Consider the following 17,564-nt stretch of genomic DNA (forward strand, 5'->3'; position numbering starts at 1 on the left):
TATCAGTCGTTTCATGTTTAGAGAAAATAGAGTCGGGGGGAGGAAGGAAGTGACACACACGACGACAGAATTGAACTGACGAACCAAAGAGCAAGTCACCAACGTGTGTTCAGAGTCAAATCTGTGAAGGACTTTTCAAAGGTTTGCATTTCAACCCAGTAGATTTGAACTTTTACTCGCCATACCTGTTCCTCCATTTTGCTGTGAGATAGTTCAATGTAAGATGAATCGCCTAAACATGATCTAGCTTATCACAATGTTTTGCATAGGTTTCTTAATATTGCCCATAATGCTGTGATCCAAGGCAGTGCCCACAAAACATCCTTAGGTCAAGATAATACTGTTTTTTTTTTTTTTGCACGGTTTGTCTGGACACCGGCATCATTTATGAACAACACTGTTCATTTTATGTACAGGCTTACAACTGGATTATCTCTACTCAGTCGGACTGATGTAGTTGATGGATTGCATTCAATTAACTTTATATGCATGAGAAAATCAAGTTCTTTATGCCAGCTCAGAGTAAAGGAACATAGCCGGAGTGCGTTTTGATATGTGCTTTCTGTTATCCGACAGTTATAAAACAGTTACATGCACCAAAGATAGCAAGGCTAAATGAGTCCTGTTAATGAAGTATTAGTCAGCTTGTAAATGTAGGAGGATTAACATGTATGATTTATACACCAGGCTCTGCATCTGCACGCACATTATCTGCTAAATAACCATTACCATACAACCTTAAAATGATTATTTCGTCATTCCAGCATTAACGGGAAAGCGATCATTATTTTCAATCCAATGATTTCAATTTATGAACGGGGTTTAAACAAATCACTTTTGTCTGGTTTATATCAGTTTTATTGACTTTCTTTTCTTTTTCAAATAATTGTCTACGTCTTATGTGACTTATAGGACATCTTACTTATAGTTTTTCCCCTCCAAAGTGAAACTCATTTTTCCTCACATAATAGTACTTAATACATAATAGTATTTGTTATGTCTTGAATGAATCATTCCTCCAAAGGGCACAATGGGCTTCAATGTTCAGTTTTTGCCGTCTCTGAACCATTTGACCGATCCTTGATTACCCTGTGATAAAGAGCAGCGATGCGAGCAGCTCACACAGAGAGCGGGTAAAAGCCTTAAAGCCTGTTTTCTGGCACTCACCTCAAACCGGGGAGGATTGTTCCTTTCAGCCTTGCAACTGACCCATGCTGGACACGGGGGCAGCTCTGTAAAGTCGGAGCTTAGAGCATCACTCAGTCAGCATAAGATGAAGCACAGTGTCGGAAAAGGCTTCATGCCTGCTGTCATGCAGTCAGTGAGAAGAGCCAGTAGTCGGTGTGTGTACAGTTCAGCCTAAGGAACCATATCGAAGCACAGAGTGGCTTTGTGACGAACCTTTGATGTATTACGCAGAGGCATTCTGTATAAGTAGAATGTTCACCACTAAGACCCCTATCATCTCTCCTACCTCCCAGGGATATTTATTAATAATAATAAGCAATATAAGTATACAAGTTCAATATTAACTGACAATAAGTCATTACTAACTAATAATAAATATTTAGATAATAAGTGACATATTATAATATAATTCATTCATTAATAACACACCAAAGATAAAGGAAACAACTTTTCAAATAGTCTACAATTTGTGATAATTGATAGGCCAGTTCAGTAGTTAAAGGTGCTATAGATAACATTTTATTAAAAAAAAATCTATTATGTTTTTGGTAGATTTTTATTTGTTTGTACTACCGGGCAGTCCGGTAGAGGGAGAGAGAGAAAGAATGGGAGACAGAGCGGGGGGGAAGACATTCGGCAAAGGACGCCGGGTCTGGGAATCGAACCCAGGTCGGCCGCTTCGCTACGCAGCGCGTTACATGGGTTGCCACTTGGGTGCCCAGATAACATTTTATGTAGAGTAATCATTAAAAAATAATACGTCCACAGAGCTTTTAGAAAGGTACCGAATAGAAGTATTGCTTTTCCCCCAAAGGAATTATTGATTAATAAATGTATCCTTTAAAAAAAAATTGTGGGTCCAAAATTTATGTTGTTAAAAATGAATAGCACCTTTAATAAACAGTGATGTTTCAGCTAGTATAATGGCCCGTTTCAACCGATTCTGGCCAAGTCTAGCGCGGCTGCTTTCAATTAATTTCCTATGTAGAGGAGCGTCTGCAGCCGTGAGGTACATGAGAGGTGCTGCAGACGCTCCTCTACACTGGAAATGACTTTAATGCAGCCACGCTGCTAGACTTGGCCAGAATCGGTTGAAACGGGCCATTATACTAGCTGAAACATCACTGTTTATTAAAGGTGCTATTCATTTTTAATAACATAATTTTTTTTTAAAGGATACATTTATTAATCAATAATTCCTTTTGGGGAAAAGCAATACTTCTATTTGGTACCTTTCTAAAAGCTCTGTCGACGTATTATTTTTAATGATTACTCTACATAAAATGTTATCTGGGCACCCAAGTGGCGACCCATGTAACGCGTAAAATAAAACATGGCATATGCTAGAGACATGAAACGTGCCACACCGATCTATATATCACACCAATGGGCCACATGATGGCATTGTAATAAAATGTCATTGCTGGCCGGAACACAATGACTGCCACACCCAATTCTGGGAAAAAAGCAAGTAGTGAACACAAACACGTTGTTCTATTTACTCATGAACATGTTGTTCTATCTGCACCAAACTTGACACCCGTGTTTGCTCCATGATGGGGAACAATGGGGGGAGTTCCTGTAGCCAGATTGGTCACATCTTATCACAGATTACGTGCTTGTCCCAGAGGCAGAGCATATTAATTCACACCTAAGTTTGTTTGAAATAGTCTCGATCAGAAGGGAAATTATTACTTTTGTTGCAGTTTGTCATCGGTCTGGTTCCGCTTCACATTGCCAGAAGACAAACGAGACATGCTTCATAAACAAAGCCATTGTGATCATGCAGGTTTATTATTTATTGGAGAAAATGTACAAGCCAGAAGCCACATGTAGAATCATAACGAACATATGTGAACAAACATAATTTGAAACAATTTGATTTCCATACATGTGATGACATTTTGAGAAATGTAGAATAGTGTCAACAAAAACTGGCCAATCCGATTCATGAATGCAAAATTCACTCTTTTCCTGCCTTTAGTATGATTGTCTTCTCACTTCAAATGAGCTGCTCCATGGTTCATTTGTAAGCAGACCAAGTCCACCTCATATGGGCGGATCAGGGTGTGGTTGTTAGGTGCAGATCCAAACAAACTGAACCAAGGTGTTAAACAGTTCAGGGTTTCATTCCAACACTTAAAGTAATTTAACATAATTACATAATACACAACCAAGTTGTTTCTTTATTAGTTGTACTGCAAAATATATTCATATTATTTACACATACATATGGGACTGGGCAAACATTTCAGGTATGCCCACTCGCGTGTAAAACTATGTATTCTGCAATATGGAGTTGATTGGTCAGCAGTGGGCACTATAGCAAACATAAGATAATCTTGGTTTACAAAAGTGCATCCTGGACTATAAAAGTCTGCATATTCCTTTCCCCCCCTGAAAAACATATACGGTATATATAATATTTTCACTGATATTCATGATATAATTTTCAGACCCACCTGTTACAAGAATTTTCTTCTGAAAAGTTGAGGTCACAAAATAATTGGTGACTGTGTGTGAAAGGATGATAAGCTGATGCTGTAGTATGATGTAGATTGTGTGTAGTGCCCTTGTTTTACATATTCATATTACGTATTTACATAGTCTTCTTAAAATATCATAATTTTTAATACAGCCATCAGCCTTTGCCATACCCAAACGTGTGCACTGTTTTGAGAAGGTGTTCTCTTTCAACTTTATTCCCCTCCTGGGGTCATTTTCTCTTACTGAAATATTACTCAAAATGAGGCCCTATAAAACAAAGCAACTCTTAATTAGTTATTCTTAGTTATTCCCACGGCATGCAGGATTGCCATCGGGGCTATACGTGGCAAATTGGGATCACTCACTCACTCACCATCTGACAGGGACGTGTTGTTGGACGCATCCGCAAGTAGTGCTGTGGGTGTGTGCGGTTTCCTGCTTGTTCTTCCCTCCTGGGGTAATTTTCTCATAATGAAATATTACTAAAAATATTTGTAAAATTTCAAGTTTCTTTATTAGTTGTCATACAGAAATACAGAATACTTTTGCATGAAATGCTTCTTTATGTTTTGCTCCTGAGAGTGTGCTAGATAAAATAAAGTATAATATAAGTATAAAATAGAAAGTCAAGTACGTAAACAAGTGTAAACAAAACAAAAAATGTCAATATACATATATACAGTATATGTACAGTATATACAATGCAGATACAGTACAGTGTAGAAATGGTGAGGTATAGCTTAGCTTGTGGTGCCACCTTGTGGTGGTGAGGTGCACTGAGGTTGGTATGAGATTGATGTGCAGATCTCCTTACCAATAAATATAAAGTGTGTTAGTGTCTAAAGTGGGTGCTACAGTGTGTTGTTTATTTAAAGTGAGTGTGTGCGTGTGGATGTGTGTGCTGTGCGTGTATTTGATGGTTTGTTATTGTTCATTGAGCATCCTGATGGCCTGGGGATAGAAGCTCCTTCTGAGTCTCTCTGTGCTTGCCATGAGACTCCGGTATCGCTTGCCTGACCGCAACAGTTCAAAGAGGCAGTTGTTTGGGTGGTTGGGGTCTTTGATTATTCTCTTACCCATGCAGCGCTTGTTGTAAATGTCTTGGAGAGTGGGAAGCCCCCCCTCCAATTGTGCGTTCGGCTGAACGGGCCGCCTGTTCCTTAATGTCAAGCAAGCAGTGCAAGAATGCGGAAGCATTCTACCGTAGTGGCGTGCGGTAATGCGCCTTTCATTTTCCGCACGCTCAGGTGCGTGCGCCGGCGTGCTCGCGCGAGGTGCCCGCGCATGCGCATGAGATCCCGCCTTGGTTCGACACGAGCGGAGCTCAATATATATAAGTCACCGCCCCTTATTCAGTATCCAGAAATAGCTCAATTGGCAAGACTGCATGGCTGTGGATCCTACGGCTCGTTGCTGGCGAGTTCGAATCCGTTAACTTTTTTAACGTGATTTTTTTTTTAACGTGTATTCTTTCGCCGGTTAAGGTTAGGCATGGTTATGGTTAAGGTTAGGCATTGTTTCGGAGTTGGTTAAGGTTAGAACGGTTAAGTTTAGGCGCTGTTAAGGAGCTGGTTAAGGTTAGAGTTTGTCAAAGAGAATGGCAATATTCTTTCTATGGTTAAGGTTAGGCATGGTTAAGGTTAAGGTTAGGCATTGTTTCGGAGTTGGTTAAGGTTAGAACGGTTAAGTTTAGGCGCTGTTAAGGAGCTGGTTAAGGTTAGAGTTTGTCAAAGAGAATGGCAATAGACAGCCTATTTCCGCGCGACAGCTCCCAAAGCGGGCCTGAAAAGAAAGGCGCTTTACCGTAGTGGCGTGCGGTGACGAATGCTTCCGCATTTTTGCACTGCTTGCTTGTCATTATGCTACACGCGAACGGGCCACTCTCTGTAGTCTGCTACGGTCTTGTGCAGTGCTATTCCCAAACCAGGAGGTGAGGATGCTCTCTATTGTGCATGAATAGAAGTTCTTGAGGATCTCCTGACTCACTTGGAACTTCCTTAGGCGCCTAAGGAAGTAGAGGCGTTGTCGTGCCTTCTTGATAACACTGTCAATGTGTGTGGTCCATGTCAAGTCCTCGGATATGTGGACTCCAAGGTACTTAAAACTGTTCACTCTCTCAACCGGTGCCCCGTCGATGCTGAGGGGGCTGTAGTCCCTGACCTCCTAAAGTCCACAATCATCTCTTTTGTTTTGCTGACGTTCAGGGAGAGGCTGTTCTCTTGACACCATCCCGCTAGAACCTTTACCTCTTCCAGGTAGTCCCTCTCGTCGTTTGCAGAGATCAGGCCCACCACTACTGTGTCGTCAGCAAATTTGATGATTGTGTTGTTGTTCCACTGTGCCACACAGTCATGTGTGTACAGGGAGTAGAGGAGGGGACTCATAACACAGCCCTGGGGGGCCCCTATGTTAAAAGGCCCTTATAAAACAAAAATCACCCTTAATTAGGTGAGCTTTTGTTATAAAATGTGAATTTTATACAGTGGCTCAGGAGGTAGAGCAGTCGTCAGGTAATCGGAAGTTTCCCTGTTCGATTCCTGTTCCTCCCTTGAGCAAGACGCTTAACCCCTAATTGCTCCTGCTGAGCAGGTTGGCACCTTGCATGGTTGCCTCCGCCATCGGTGTGTGAATGTGAGGAACAAACATTTTTAAATCGCTTTGGATAAGAACATTATATTAATTTACCATTTTAAATTAAAAACACTTACTCCACATGTTTTTCCAATTAGTTTCTTTAATAACACAAATCCAATGATCTGATCTGTCTTGACGGTGTCCAGATCTGCCGTCTTCAGCAGCACCTGTCTGCCGGGGACCACCAGCAGGACCTATTCCAGGGTCAGCCGCTCATGTTCGTTTCCCCGCACTGCCAACCACCGACCCAGAGCCTGGTGGAACTCATCCAGCTGTGCGGAGGAACGGTCTGCAAAGCGGTCGGCCAGGCAGGCGTCTGCATTGGAGCGTACAGCGGCAAGAGACCCAAAGGAGGCAGGATCCTGTCTGAGCAGTGGGTGCTTGGTAAGATGTCTTCTCATGCTTTAAAGGTCCCATGCATTATAAATGGCTTTTTTCAGTGTTTAGCATTGTTTTATAGTAATAGGGGTTAGTATCAATGGGTCTGTCTCTAATTACCATATTGGTGGATTCCTCTAATTCAGTTGAGACCATTTCCTCCTCCAGTGAATTAAGTCATTCTGATTTGACTCGCAAGGTGACGTAACAAGGAGCTGGTGGAGATGATTGTGATCTGATTGGCTCTGTGGTTGTAGTCACCGCCCACAATTTGCTCAACAGAGCGAGTGGGTTACTTCTTCAAACAGGGTGCCGCCGAGTCCGACAGACAGCAGAGAGGGGGAGAGAGAGATGGAGGGAGAGAGAGAGGGACGCGCGGGACTTTGCAGGAGTGTGTGTAAAAATGTGTGAGAAAAGACTCATCCCTGCGGCGCGCCGGCGCACACACATTTTTACACACTCCTGCAAAGTCCTGCGCGTCTTTCTCTCTCTTATCTCTCTCCCTCTCTATCTCTCCCTCGCAGTCGGGAGCAGCATATCACTGTCAAATATCTTTGCGCATGCTCCGACGCGCACGCCCGTATTCAGATCCGTACATTAATAATCACAGAGGTATATATTGTCATTTGAAACAAGTTACCAATGCATTGTCCCGTGGGATTATGCCCCCCCCGGTGAAATTTATTAGTATCCCCCCCCAATGTCTATCTCTCTCTGTCTGCCACTCGCAGAATGTGTGGGTGACTCTCTTTCAAAGCGCTTATGGGCGGAGCCCATCCAATAACAGCCTGAAATCCTGAGGCTGGAAAATTTGGCTTTTGAGTACTTGATTATAAATATAAAACAATGAATCTTTTTTGGAAAAAAACCTTACAGATGTGTTCAATAGACTCACAGGAATTGTGTAAAGTTGCCCAAATAGTGCAAGGAATAGCAATGCATGTCCCCTTTAACCTCTGGCAGGGTCCTGTCTGAGCAGTGGGTGCTCGGTAAGATGTCTTCATGCTTTAACCTCTGGCAGGGTCCTGTCTGAGCAGTGGGTGCTCGGTAAGATGTCTTCTCATGCTTTAACCTCTGGCAGGGTGCTGTTTGAGCAGTGGGTGCTCGGTAAGATGTCTTCTCATGCTTTAACTGTCTGACCAATGGGTGCTCGGTAAGATGTCTTCTCATGCTTGTAACAGTCTGAGCAGTGGGTGCTCGGTAAGATGTCTTATCATGCTCTAACCTCTGGCAATGTTGCTCAGAATCACAATCACAATCAGAAAGGTCTTTATTGTGAGGCGGTCAGGTGGCGTAGCGGAGATTGCGTTCGTCACCAACACCGGAGCGGCTGGATTCGCCTGTTCGAATCCAGCTCACAGCTCCGGCGTTGTCACCAGCTTGGCTGGCCGTTCACACTAATACAATTGGCTGTATTAGAGGGTGGGAAAGCTGGCGGGGTGGGTCCGGGTCGTTGTAAACAGCGACTCCTACAGTTCGGTCGGGGCGCCTGCTCAGCGCGGATAGGATCTAAGGGGGGTAGTGTGATCCTTCCACACGTTACACCCTCTCAGTGAGAGTCCGCGCTGCCAGGTGAAAAGAAGCGGTTGATTGGCTAGACGTGTGTCGGAGGAAGCACGTGATAGCCTCCACTCTCCCAGACCGACTGTGGGGGGTAAGTGCGCAGCGACCAGGAAGGGGATTGGGAATTGGCATAACGACTAACATTGGGATGGGAGAAAATCGGAGGAAAAAGGAGGAGGGAAAAGATAAAAAAAAAAAAAAAAAAAGGTCTTTATTGCCAAGTGTAAGATCCTGATCAAACTGGCCAGTATCACGTCTTCATCTGTTTTGTCTCTCCATCCAATTCCTCTGCGTTGTGTCATTTTAATGGTCCTGACGTCTCTCCGACACTGGCTGATAAGATCCCATCTCCCCCGTTAGTGCAATCCATAAACCATAATAATTCTCCACCTCCGTAAGAATCAGACACTTCGACAACGTGAAATACCTTACAAGGAAAAGCGTGGTTTTATTTGATAAACAGAAACCTCAGCTCAGATGTTAACAGATTGTATTGTCCTTGAAGAGTCTATTCTAATGATCTTTCGGTGTGTTCGTCTATCGTCCTTTTGTTATTCAGTCCAATAGTGTTCAGGCCGCGTGAATATTAAAGGCAACCAACTTGTGTTCAGCTTTTCGTTCAGCGTTTCTCTGCAATCAATCAATCCACTAGCACACGCCCTTGCGGCAAGAGAGACGCGGCAGAAGCGCTGGTCGAACCAGCGGTGTTCTGTTGTGTGACTGTACTAAACTCTTCCACCACATGACCGACATTTGACATACAGTACACCTCCTATCTATGTTGGGATTATGTTTGGTCATGACAAAACAATAAAAATCGCTACTGTTAGTAATGCTGCCACCACCCACTTCAATGACAGAGCTCTCATATTTGCGAATGCATAAACTATATCTTAAATTATGGCGATGTGTCTAATATGGCTGTCGCGAAGTCATTGATAAGCGACAGCCATATTAGACACATAGCCATAATTTAAGATATAGTTTATGCATTCGCAAAATATGAGAGCGCTGTCATTGAAGGGCTTCTACAACGGAGGAACGGCCGCTGCTGCTGCTGGAGCTGAACCGAGTCAAGCCGCGGGCGGCGCACGGAAGCCGGGGATAAACCACCGCGTCGCCCCGCTGGCGCTTCAGGCTCAGCAGCCTCCACGGGCGAAATAACATATAACGTTACAGTTCCACACTGATGTACAGTGAGTGTCTAATATGGCTGTCGCGAAGTCATGCCTCTCCCTCTGAAAGCCCATCCACGCTGTGTATCATAGAGACATAGAGCACTGGGTTTTATCACTGGAGATATATTTCTCACTCACCATTGTATTTTGCGCCATCTGACAATATCATAATGATGTGTTTTCTATATTATATCCACAATCATTCATCTAAAAAATTGTATGGGCTTTGATTAAACATGTAACCTACACCTACTGTAACTTACTGTACCTCTGCTTCCTACAGCACAGCAGGTAATGGCGTTAATCAATGGAACGCGAAACATAATAACGTTACGCTTTCTAGTTCAGCGCATTTCATAACTGTATGGGCTTTGTTTATACACGAGTGAATCTGGTAGTTGGTTGTTAAAAATGCGAAACATAACGTTACGCTTTCTAGTTCAGCGCATTTCATAACTGTATGGGCTTTGTTTATACACGAGTGAATCTGGTAGTTGGTTGTTAAAAACGCGAAACATAATAACGTTACGCTTTCTAGTTCAGCGCATTTCATAGCGCTCCACTGCTACCGCAGCTGAACACAAGTTGGTTGGAACAGCAGCCCAACACAAGTGCGTTGGAACAGCAGCCCAACACAAGTGCGTTGGTACACAAGTTGGTTGCCCGCGCTGCCGCTCGCTTGCTCCTTGGATTTCATTTGGGACGTGGGACGACTGTCGCTTGCCTGCGCGTGGGGGCGCGGCCAATCAGAGAAAAGCCGAACACAAGTTGGTTGCCTTTAATATTCACGCGTTCAGGCCTGGTCTTTAGCCTAACCCTCCTCGCGTTAGCCGAAGCTAGTGATGATGTGGCATTCTTCCTCCCCCCCCCCCTTCCCCCCCTTTCAATGAGAGGAGAGAGTGTCCTCTGTGTGATCTCAGTCCTACTCGCTCTTGGTCAGATTCTAGTCTGCCTTACACCCGGAAACACCATTCGACTTATAGATCCTCGCCGTAGCAACGATAGCCCACCCCTTTCTGGTTGTCATGTGCCGCGTTGTCATGACAACTGCGTTAATAACCTTTCACACCATTAAACGTTTCATTAAGATGAACCTCTCTCCCTCCTGCTCTGGGAGACACTCGCTCTTATCTCAGATGTTCTTCCAAGGAATGTCAACAAACATTCTCTCGCTGGCAGTGTGCCTCACAACAATCACCCTGCTCTGTGAACCACCGTCTCCTGCTACCACCGTCCGCATGCACTTCGACCTCTCTGACCCGGCACCGTTTTAGCTGTGGTCACTCCCCCCAATCTATACATCACATACATTGAAAAAGCACCCCAAATCCTTCACAAGTAAGGTCTTTATTGCACATACAAGGAATTTGTTTTGGTGCAAAATATAATGAGATTAAATGGAATATATAAACTAAATTTGAATGGAAATACAATAGAATAGAATATAAGACAGGGCTGTACAATTGTGCAGGATGTAGTAGAATACACTACATTAGAATAAAAATACAGTGGAATAGTAAGTAACTGGGTTGTGCAGTATTGTGCAAAAGATATGAACAGTGCTCACAGTTTGCTCACAGTTTTGAGTGTGCAAATATATAGTCCAGGAAGGGTGTGTTAATTTAACGCTTGTGTAGCTACCTCCCTTTTTACTTCATTGAATATTTAAGTATTACTATGTCATTGAATATTTATGGCAGCATTTTTAGATATTGAACAGTGTAATCCTCAGTGAGATTGGATGACAATCTACTTTTTTCTTTTTCTTTTTAGACTGCATCACACATCTGAAGCAACTGTCTTATGACAACTACGACTTGGAGTGAGAATCCCTGGCAAATATGATTTCCGACTGTGAAGATACATTTCAAGATGGACAGTGCCTGGTTGAACAATATTTTATTATTATTATTTTTTTATTTATTTATTTTATCTACTTTTTCTCCCATTTTCTATTTTTCTCCCTTCCCCAATTTCGTATTGTCCAATTCTACCCTCCCCTGTCTCGAACGTTGTTAGGCTATGCCTCCCACAAGCCGGCTGCAATGTGGACGAAGCCTTGCATCACGTGTCCCCTCCGGTACACGAGGAGGCAGCCGTCGCATCTTTTCACCTGCACAGCGCAATCTCTCAGCGCGAGGGTCTGCGTGGGAGGGACACGTTGCTTCCTGATTCTACTGCGCAGGCGCAACAACCGACCTGTAGGAGTCGCTGTCCACAACGTCCAATCCCCACCCACCAGCTTCCCACCCCCTAATACTGCCAATTGTATTAGTATGAACGACCAGCCAAGCTGGTAGCAACGTCGAGAGCTGGGCTCGAACCCAGCATCTCCTGCGTTGGTGGCGAGCGCCTTGCCCACTGCGCCACCGTTGAACAATATTTTACATTTTTTTATGCAAGTTAATTATTTTTCAGAAACATTGCATAAAGCTTTTTAAATGTTTTATTTAATTTAACTACCTGCACAGGACTGTCAGCTACTCAGTGATCACTATTATTTTGGACATGTCGGAACATCTTAGAAATGTATTTTTTCACTTGAAGTATTGAATTCCAAATGTGTTTGACGTCAGTCAGACCTGTGTTGTTTCTATTTTTCTCCCCTTCAAATCAGTTAATCTTCTTTGTTACAGTAGTAACATTTCTATGTTTTGGCTAACATTAGCAAAGTGCAAAAAGTTCAAGTAAATTTTTTATTTAAAGCATATATTACCTGGCATCATATAGATGAATTGTAACCAAAAGCTGGTCAACTGGGCCACTATTGAACGAGGAATGTTTTTTGGCACTTAAACTGCAACACACTCCATTAACACTTTGAGTGCCAGCAGGGGGCGCCTGAAATAGCGCTTGAGTGCCAGCGCTGTAGTCAATGGAGGGCGATCATATTTGCGAACGCATAAACTATATCTTAAATTATGTCTAATACGCCTGTCGCTTATCAATGACTTGTTTCCAGTCAACATTGTCGAAACGGATTGTTTTTTAATCGGTTCATTTCCGTTTTATGCCATTTTGAAAAACGCTCGTTTTTTTAAACTTCCAGAAAAAAAATAAGATTCTGCAGGAATCGCGCTTTACTGGAATACACAAAACACGTTGTCATTTTTCGGCCTATTTATGAATCGTTTTCAAATAAACGCTAGATTATCGATCGTATATGTGTACTTATGCACGCTAGAGAAGCGGGCTGAAAAATCGATTATCTTATTTCCTGATCAGCACACACACACTCACAGCCACACACACACATATGGGACACGCTGAGATATAGGTGAAAAGAGCTCTGATTATCCCAAGACTGGTAAAATAGATTCCTTACCTCAGATCAGATGTTCTCCAAAAAGATTATTCCAATTCCTGATCGCCATTCCAAATATCGATCGTGTTTATTGATCCAACGCTGGGTACTGGTAACACATATTCCACGCTGTTCTGAGGGTCGGTAATGAGTGGGATCGTCTCCGGTTACATGCCTGACAAGTAAAATGTGGATTCCGGACTCTTTTTTTTCCCATCCATTTCATTCAGTCCAATCCAATGGGTGCAGTACCATCCGGAGAGACGATAGGGGGCGGTATTTTCCCTGTTCGAGCTCAGACAGATCCCCACTGGTAACGTGAGGCTAGATTGATGAAAAATGTATGGAAATCGATAATAAAAAAAAATACGATTAAATAACTAGATTTCTCGTTCTTGGCACTCAACGCATGGCATGAACTAACGAGATTTCTCGTCGTTGGCACTCAAAAGTGTTAAACCAACTTCGCACCTTCACATGGAAGTCCTCAAAAGCTCAAACATGCACTTCCTCTCCCTCATATACGTCTGAAAATACATCATGCTTTTCTCATAGTTATTACACTTAAATAAACATAGTTGTAACAATTATATTAGGTATTGCTTCAAAACGTACCTTCCAATTTCTCATTTTGAATACTTGTGTTTCAAATGGTAGATATACAAAGGGTTAAATCGACATGTCTTACCACAGTATCAACATTTCAGTGTCAAAAAGGACAAGTTTGTGTTTTTGATGACTGTGTTTGGCAGATTATACTGGAGCCAAGGAGAGTTGTAGTCGACACAAGTGCCTAAAAACACAACTTACTCAAAGCTGGTCTAATAAACAAGGTTTTGGTGGGAACTGATCTGTATGATAATGGTTAAAAAAAGGTTTAGACCAAAAATAACCAAACGATTTGACCAGAGAGCTTAAGGTAAGTGATAAAAGGGACATAAGGTTAAGGATAAAGGTTTTTAGGTGGTATCGTCTTTTTTTATTTTATTTACCAGACACACAGAATCCCAATGTGGATCTCTCACTGGAACCCTGACTGTGAAGACGGACACCCACTGAGTCATAATATGTTCTGTTAGTCTTTGAAGTGACTGAGTGGGTGTCTGAGTCATACATTTTCTATATAAATAAATATTATATTTGTATGAACTTTCCTGTTTGAAGCCAGTGTTGGCAATCATTTGTATTTTACTGATTTGATTGCATTTAGTGTTTCTGTGTAATAAACCTAGTAATATAGTAATACTTTTGGGATTACAAAAAGGTTTGATTAAGTTGTTGTTTAAACCTCACTTCGGGCAATGGGACTTATTAGTAACATAAGAACAATAGTCCACTAGAAATATGGAGGTAAGATGTCGTGCTCACATTTCCTCTATAGAGATAACTAGGAATAACCAGTAAGATGTGGAGGTAAAATGTCTTGCATTTCCTCTATAGAGATAACAAGGGATCACCATTAACACTTTCCGTGCCACGGGTCCGGTGCCCAGGAAACCTGTTGCGTGCCAATGCCCACTTCAATGATAGAGCTCTCATATTTGTGAACGCATAAACTATATCTTAAATTATGGCTGTGTATAATATGGCCGTCGCTTATCAATGACTTGTTTGCAGTCAACATTGTCGAAATGGATTGTTTTTTAATCGTTTCTTTTCCGTTTTATACCATTTTGAAAAACTCGTTTTTTGAAAGTTTCAGGAAAATATAAAGATTCTGTGATAATCGCCCTTTAGTGGAATACACAAAAAAACAAATGTTCTGCCTATTTATGAATAGTTTTCAAATAACCGCTAGATTATTGATAGTATATGTGTACTTATGCACGCTATAGAAGCGGGCTGAAAAATCGATTATCCATTTCCTGATCAGCACACACGCACACACACATAGGGCCCACGTTGATATCTCTGTGAAAAAAGCTCTGATTATCCCAAGACTGGTCAAATAGATTCCTTACCTCAGATCAGATGTTCTCCAAAAAGAGTATTCCAATTCCTGATCGCCATTCCAAATATCGATCGGGTTTATTGATCCAACGCTGGGTGGTCGAAACACCGATTCCACGCTGTTCTGATGGTCCACAATGAATCCGATCGGCTCGAGTTACATGCCTGAGAAGTAAAATGTGGAAGCAGGATTTTCTTTTTATGCGTTTCATTCAATGCAGTACCAGAGACGATAGGGGGCGGTACTTTCCCAATGGAGCTCAGAGAGAGTTTCAGTGGTAACGTGAGGCTAGATTGATGAAATATGAAAGGAAATCGCTAATAAAAAAAAGGAGATCTCTCGTTGTTGGCACTAAACGGTTGGCACTCAAAGTGTTAAGATGTAAAGGTAGAATGTCTTACATTTCCTCTATAGAGATAACAAGGGATCACTATTAAGATGTGGAGGTGAAATGTCTTGCATTTCCTCTAGAGATAACAAAGGATCACTATTAACTCAATCAGCGCCAGAGGTCGCTGTTTACCGTGTGGTAAGAAGGCCACCGCTTTAAAGGCCACCGCCATCTGGTAGATCGATATGTCCATTGGCTGATGCTATATTCCTTTACTGCATACTGAATTCAGCGTCGCAATAAGTATTCCATGCGATCTGGTGACGCTATAGCTTCAGGCTAACAGAAAAAGTAGCCCAGAGTGGAAAAAAAGTTACATCCGGTCTGCAACAGGGAAACCTGCATTATCGAGACAGCACCACTACCAGGATCTGGCCGGTAATGCACTTTTCCGAATCCCAAGAGTAGGGTACCGTATATCTGCAGACTGCAGTGCCGCTCCGTGACATTGAGTATTCTACAAACGTGTCTAATGTGAAATATATAAGCATGTAAGCTAAACTAGATTTTAGGTCTGTGATGGAAAGTGATTGTTAACATTCTATTTATTTTTATATATATAAAAAATATATCTTTTTTATTTATTTTTTTTATTCTTCTCCGTGAGGCCTCCTAGGTGCGAGGCCCTGTGCGACTGCACCTCTCGCTCGCACGCCCCTTGCGGTGGCCCTGTGTGTGCGTGTATGACGTTAGCGCTGACCAGGTCATGGATAATAGATTTTTCAGCCCGCTTCTATAGTGTGCATAAGTACACATATACTATCGATAATCTAGCGTTTATTTGAAAACGATTCATAAATCAGCTGAAAAATTACAACGTGTTTTGTGTATTCCACTAAAGAGCTATTATCGTGGAATTTTCCCTGGAATTACTAGAACCCTCCAAAACGACTCTTATTCAAAACGGTATAAAACGGAAATGTACCAATGAAAAAAACAATCCGTTTCGTACATGTTGACTGCAAGCAAGTCATTGATAAGCGAGGGGTGTTTTAGACCCATAGCCATAATATAAGATATAGTTTAAGCCACTGTGGGAACTATAGGCCTATATCCCTGAGCAATTTGGAAGAAAAAGTATTGGCAAAAATACTAGCGAATAGAATAGAAGATGTACTACCAAGTTTGGTACACTCAGACCAAGTGGGCTTTGTGAAGGGGAGAAACTCAGCGGATAATATTCGCAGACTCCTACACATAATGTGGAAGGTTAGGAATGATGTAGAGCCTACAGTGGCCTTCTCATTGGACGCCGAAAAGGCCTTTGATAAGGTGGAATTTGCATTCTTATTTCGCACGCTAGAGCGCTTCGGATTCGGACCATCGTTTACTGGATGGGTAAAGCTGTTATACACAAATCCGATGGCATCTGTCTTGACTAACGGAATCGTATCCTCTCCCTTTAATCTGGGACGGGGGACGAGGCAAGGTTCTCCGCTTTCTCCCCAAATGTTCGCGCTTTTCCTCGAACCACTTGCTATCGCACTAAGGACTAATCAAGACATCAAAGGGGTAATAGCGGGACAGGTGGAACATAAACTATTTTTATATGCGGATGATATCTTATTGGTATCCAGCAATCCCCAAACAACAGCTGGGGTCATTGGAACTGTTATCGAGTCCTTCTCCGAAATTTCTGGATACACAATCAACTGGAGCAAGTCAGAAGCAATGCCTCTCTCTAAGTGCTGTCCCCCTGCTATTAGGAGGGGATGGCAGTACAGGTGGATGCCGTCAGGGTTGATATACCTAGGAATAAAGCTGATCCCAGGTCTGAAAGAGATAATACAAGCCAATATTGCCCCTATAATCGAACACGTTAGTGCTCTGACCCAGAATTGGGCCAAGATGAATATGTCCCTCCTTGGGAAGATAAACTTAGTAAAAATGATATTGGCTCCCAAATTAAATTATATCCTATATATGCTGCCGCTGACTCTCCCGACTCAGTTACTCAAACAGTATGACAAAGTCATTAATGTATATTTGTGGGGGGGCAAAAGGCCACTATTTGGTCGGGCCAAAATGTATGCAGCAAAGGAAAATGGCGGCTTATCCCTGCCTAAGCTAGACTGGTATCACTATGAATGAATGAATTTAACAGATTGCAGAATGGGTACAATACAGTACGGCTCAATACATACAATTGTTAAGGGGATGCAGACCTGAGAAAGACGTTTGTCTTGTTTCCATCAGGGTCCCCCATTTTCAATTCATATAGACATTTATGACATACACAACATACATGACATTTATGGCATAGGGACATATAGGTATTTAGTACTGATACATTTGTGACATAACGGTATTCAAATATACAGTACTGTTACCCCTAGATCCTGACAGAGTATATACATATGATGGGGAGGGGACTGTACATTAGGAGGGGGTGGGTGGGTGGGAGAGAAATATATACATGCGGTGGGGAGGAGACTGTCTATTAGGAGGTGGGGGTTTTGGGCATTTACGGTGGCCAGTTTTGAATTGCAG

The 17,564-nt window shown here is 42.4% G+C and overlaps 1 protein-coding gene across 1 annotated transcript in view; it reads left to right on the forward strand.

The window, feature by feature from the left end:
• The window catches only part of mcph1 (microcephalin 1), a 92,828-nt gene extending 79,039 nt beyond the window's left edge, over window positions 1-13,789 (forward strand). The window contains exons 13-14 of the mRNA XM_084321032.1: window positions 6,456-6,693; window positions 11,202-13,789. Of these exons, the coding sequence (XP_084177158.1) occupies window positions 6,456-6,693; window positions 11,202-11,254 (291 nt within the window). The 3' untranslated portion in view covers window positions 11,255-13,789. The remainder of the gene's footprint in view (window positions 1-6,455; window positions 6,694-11,201) is intronic.
• The last annotated feature ends 3,775 nt before the right edge of the window (window positions 13,790-17,564 follow it).

Source organism: Notolepis coatsorum (assembly GCF_963971535.1).
Source record: "Notolepis coatsorum genome assembly, chromosome: 9".
NCBI lineage: Eukaryota > Metazoa > Chordata > Actinopteri > Aulopiformes > Paralepididae > Notolepis > Notolepis coatsorum.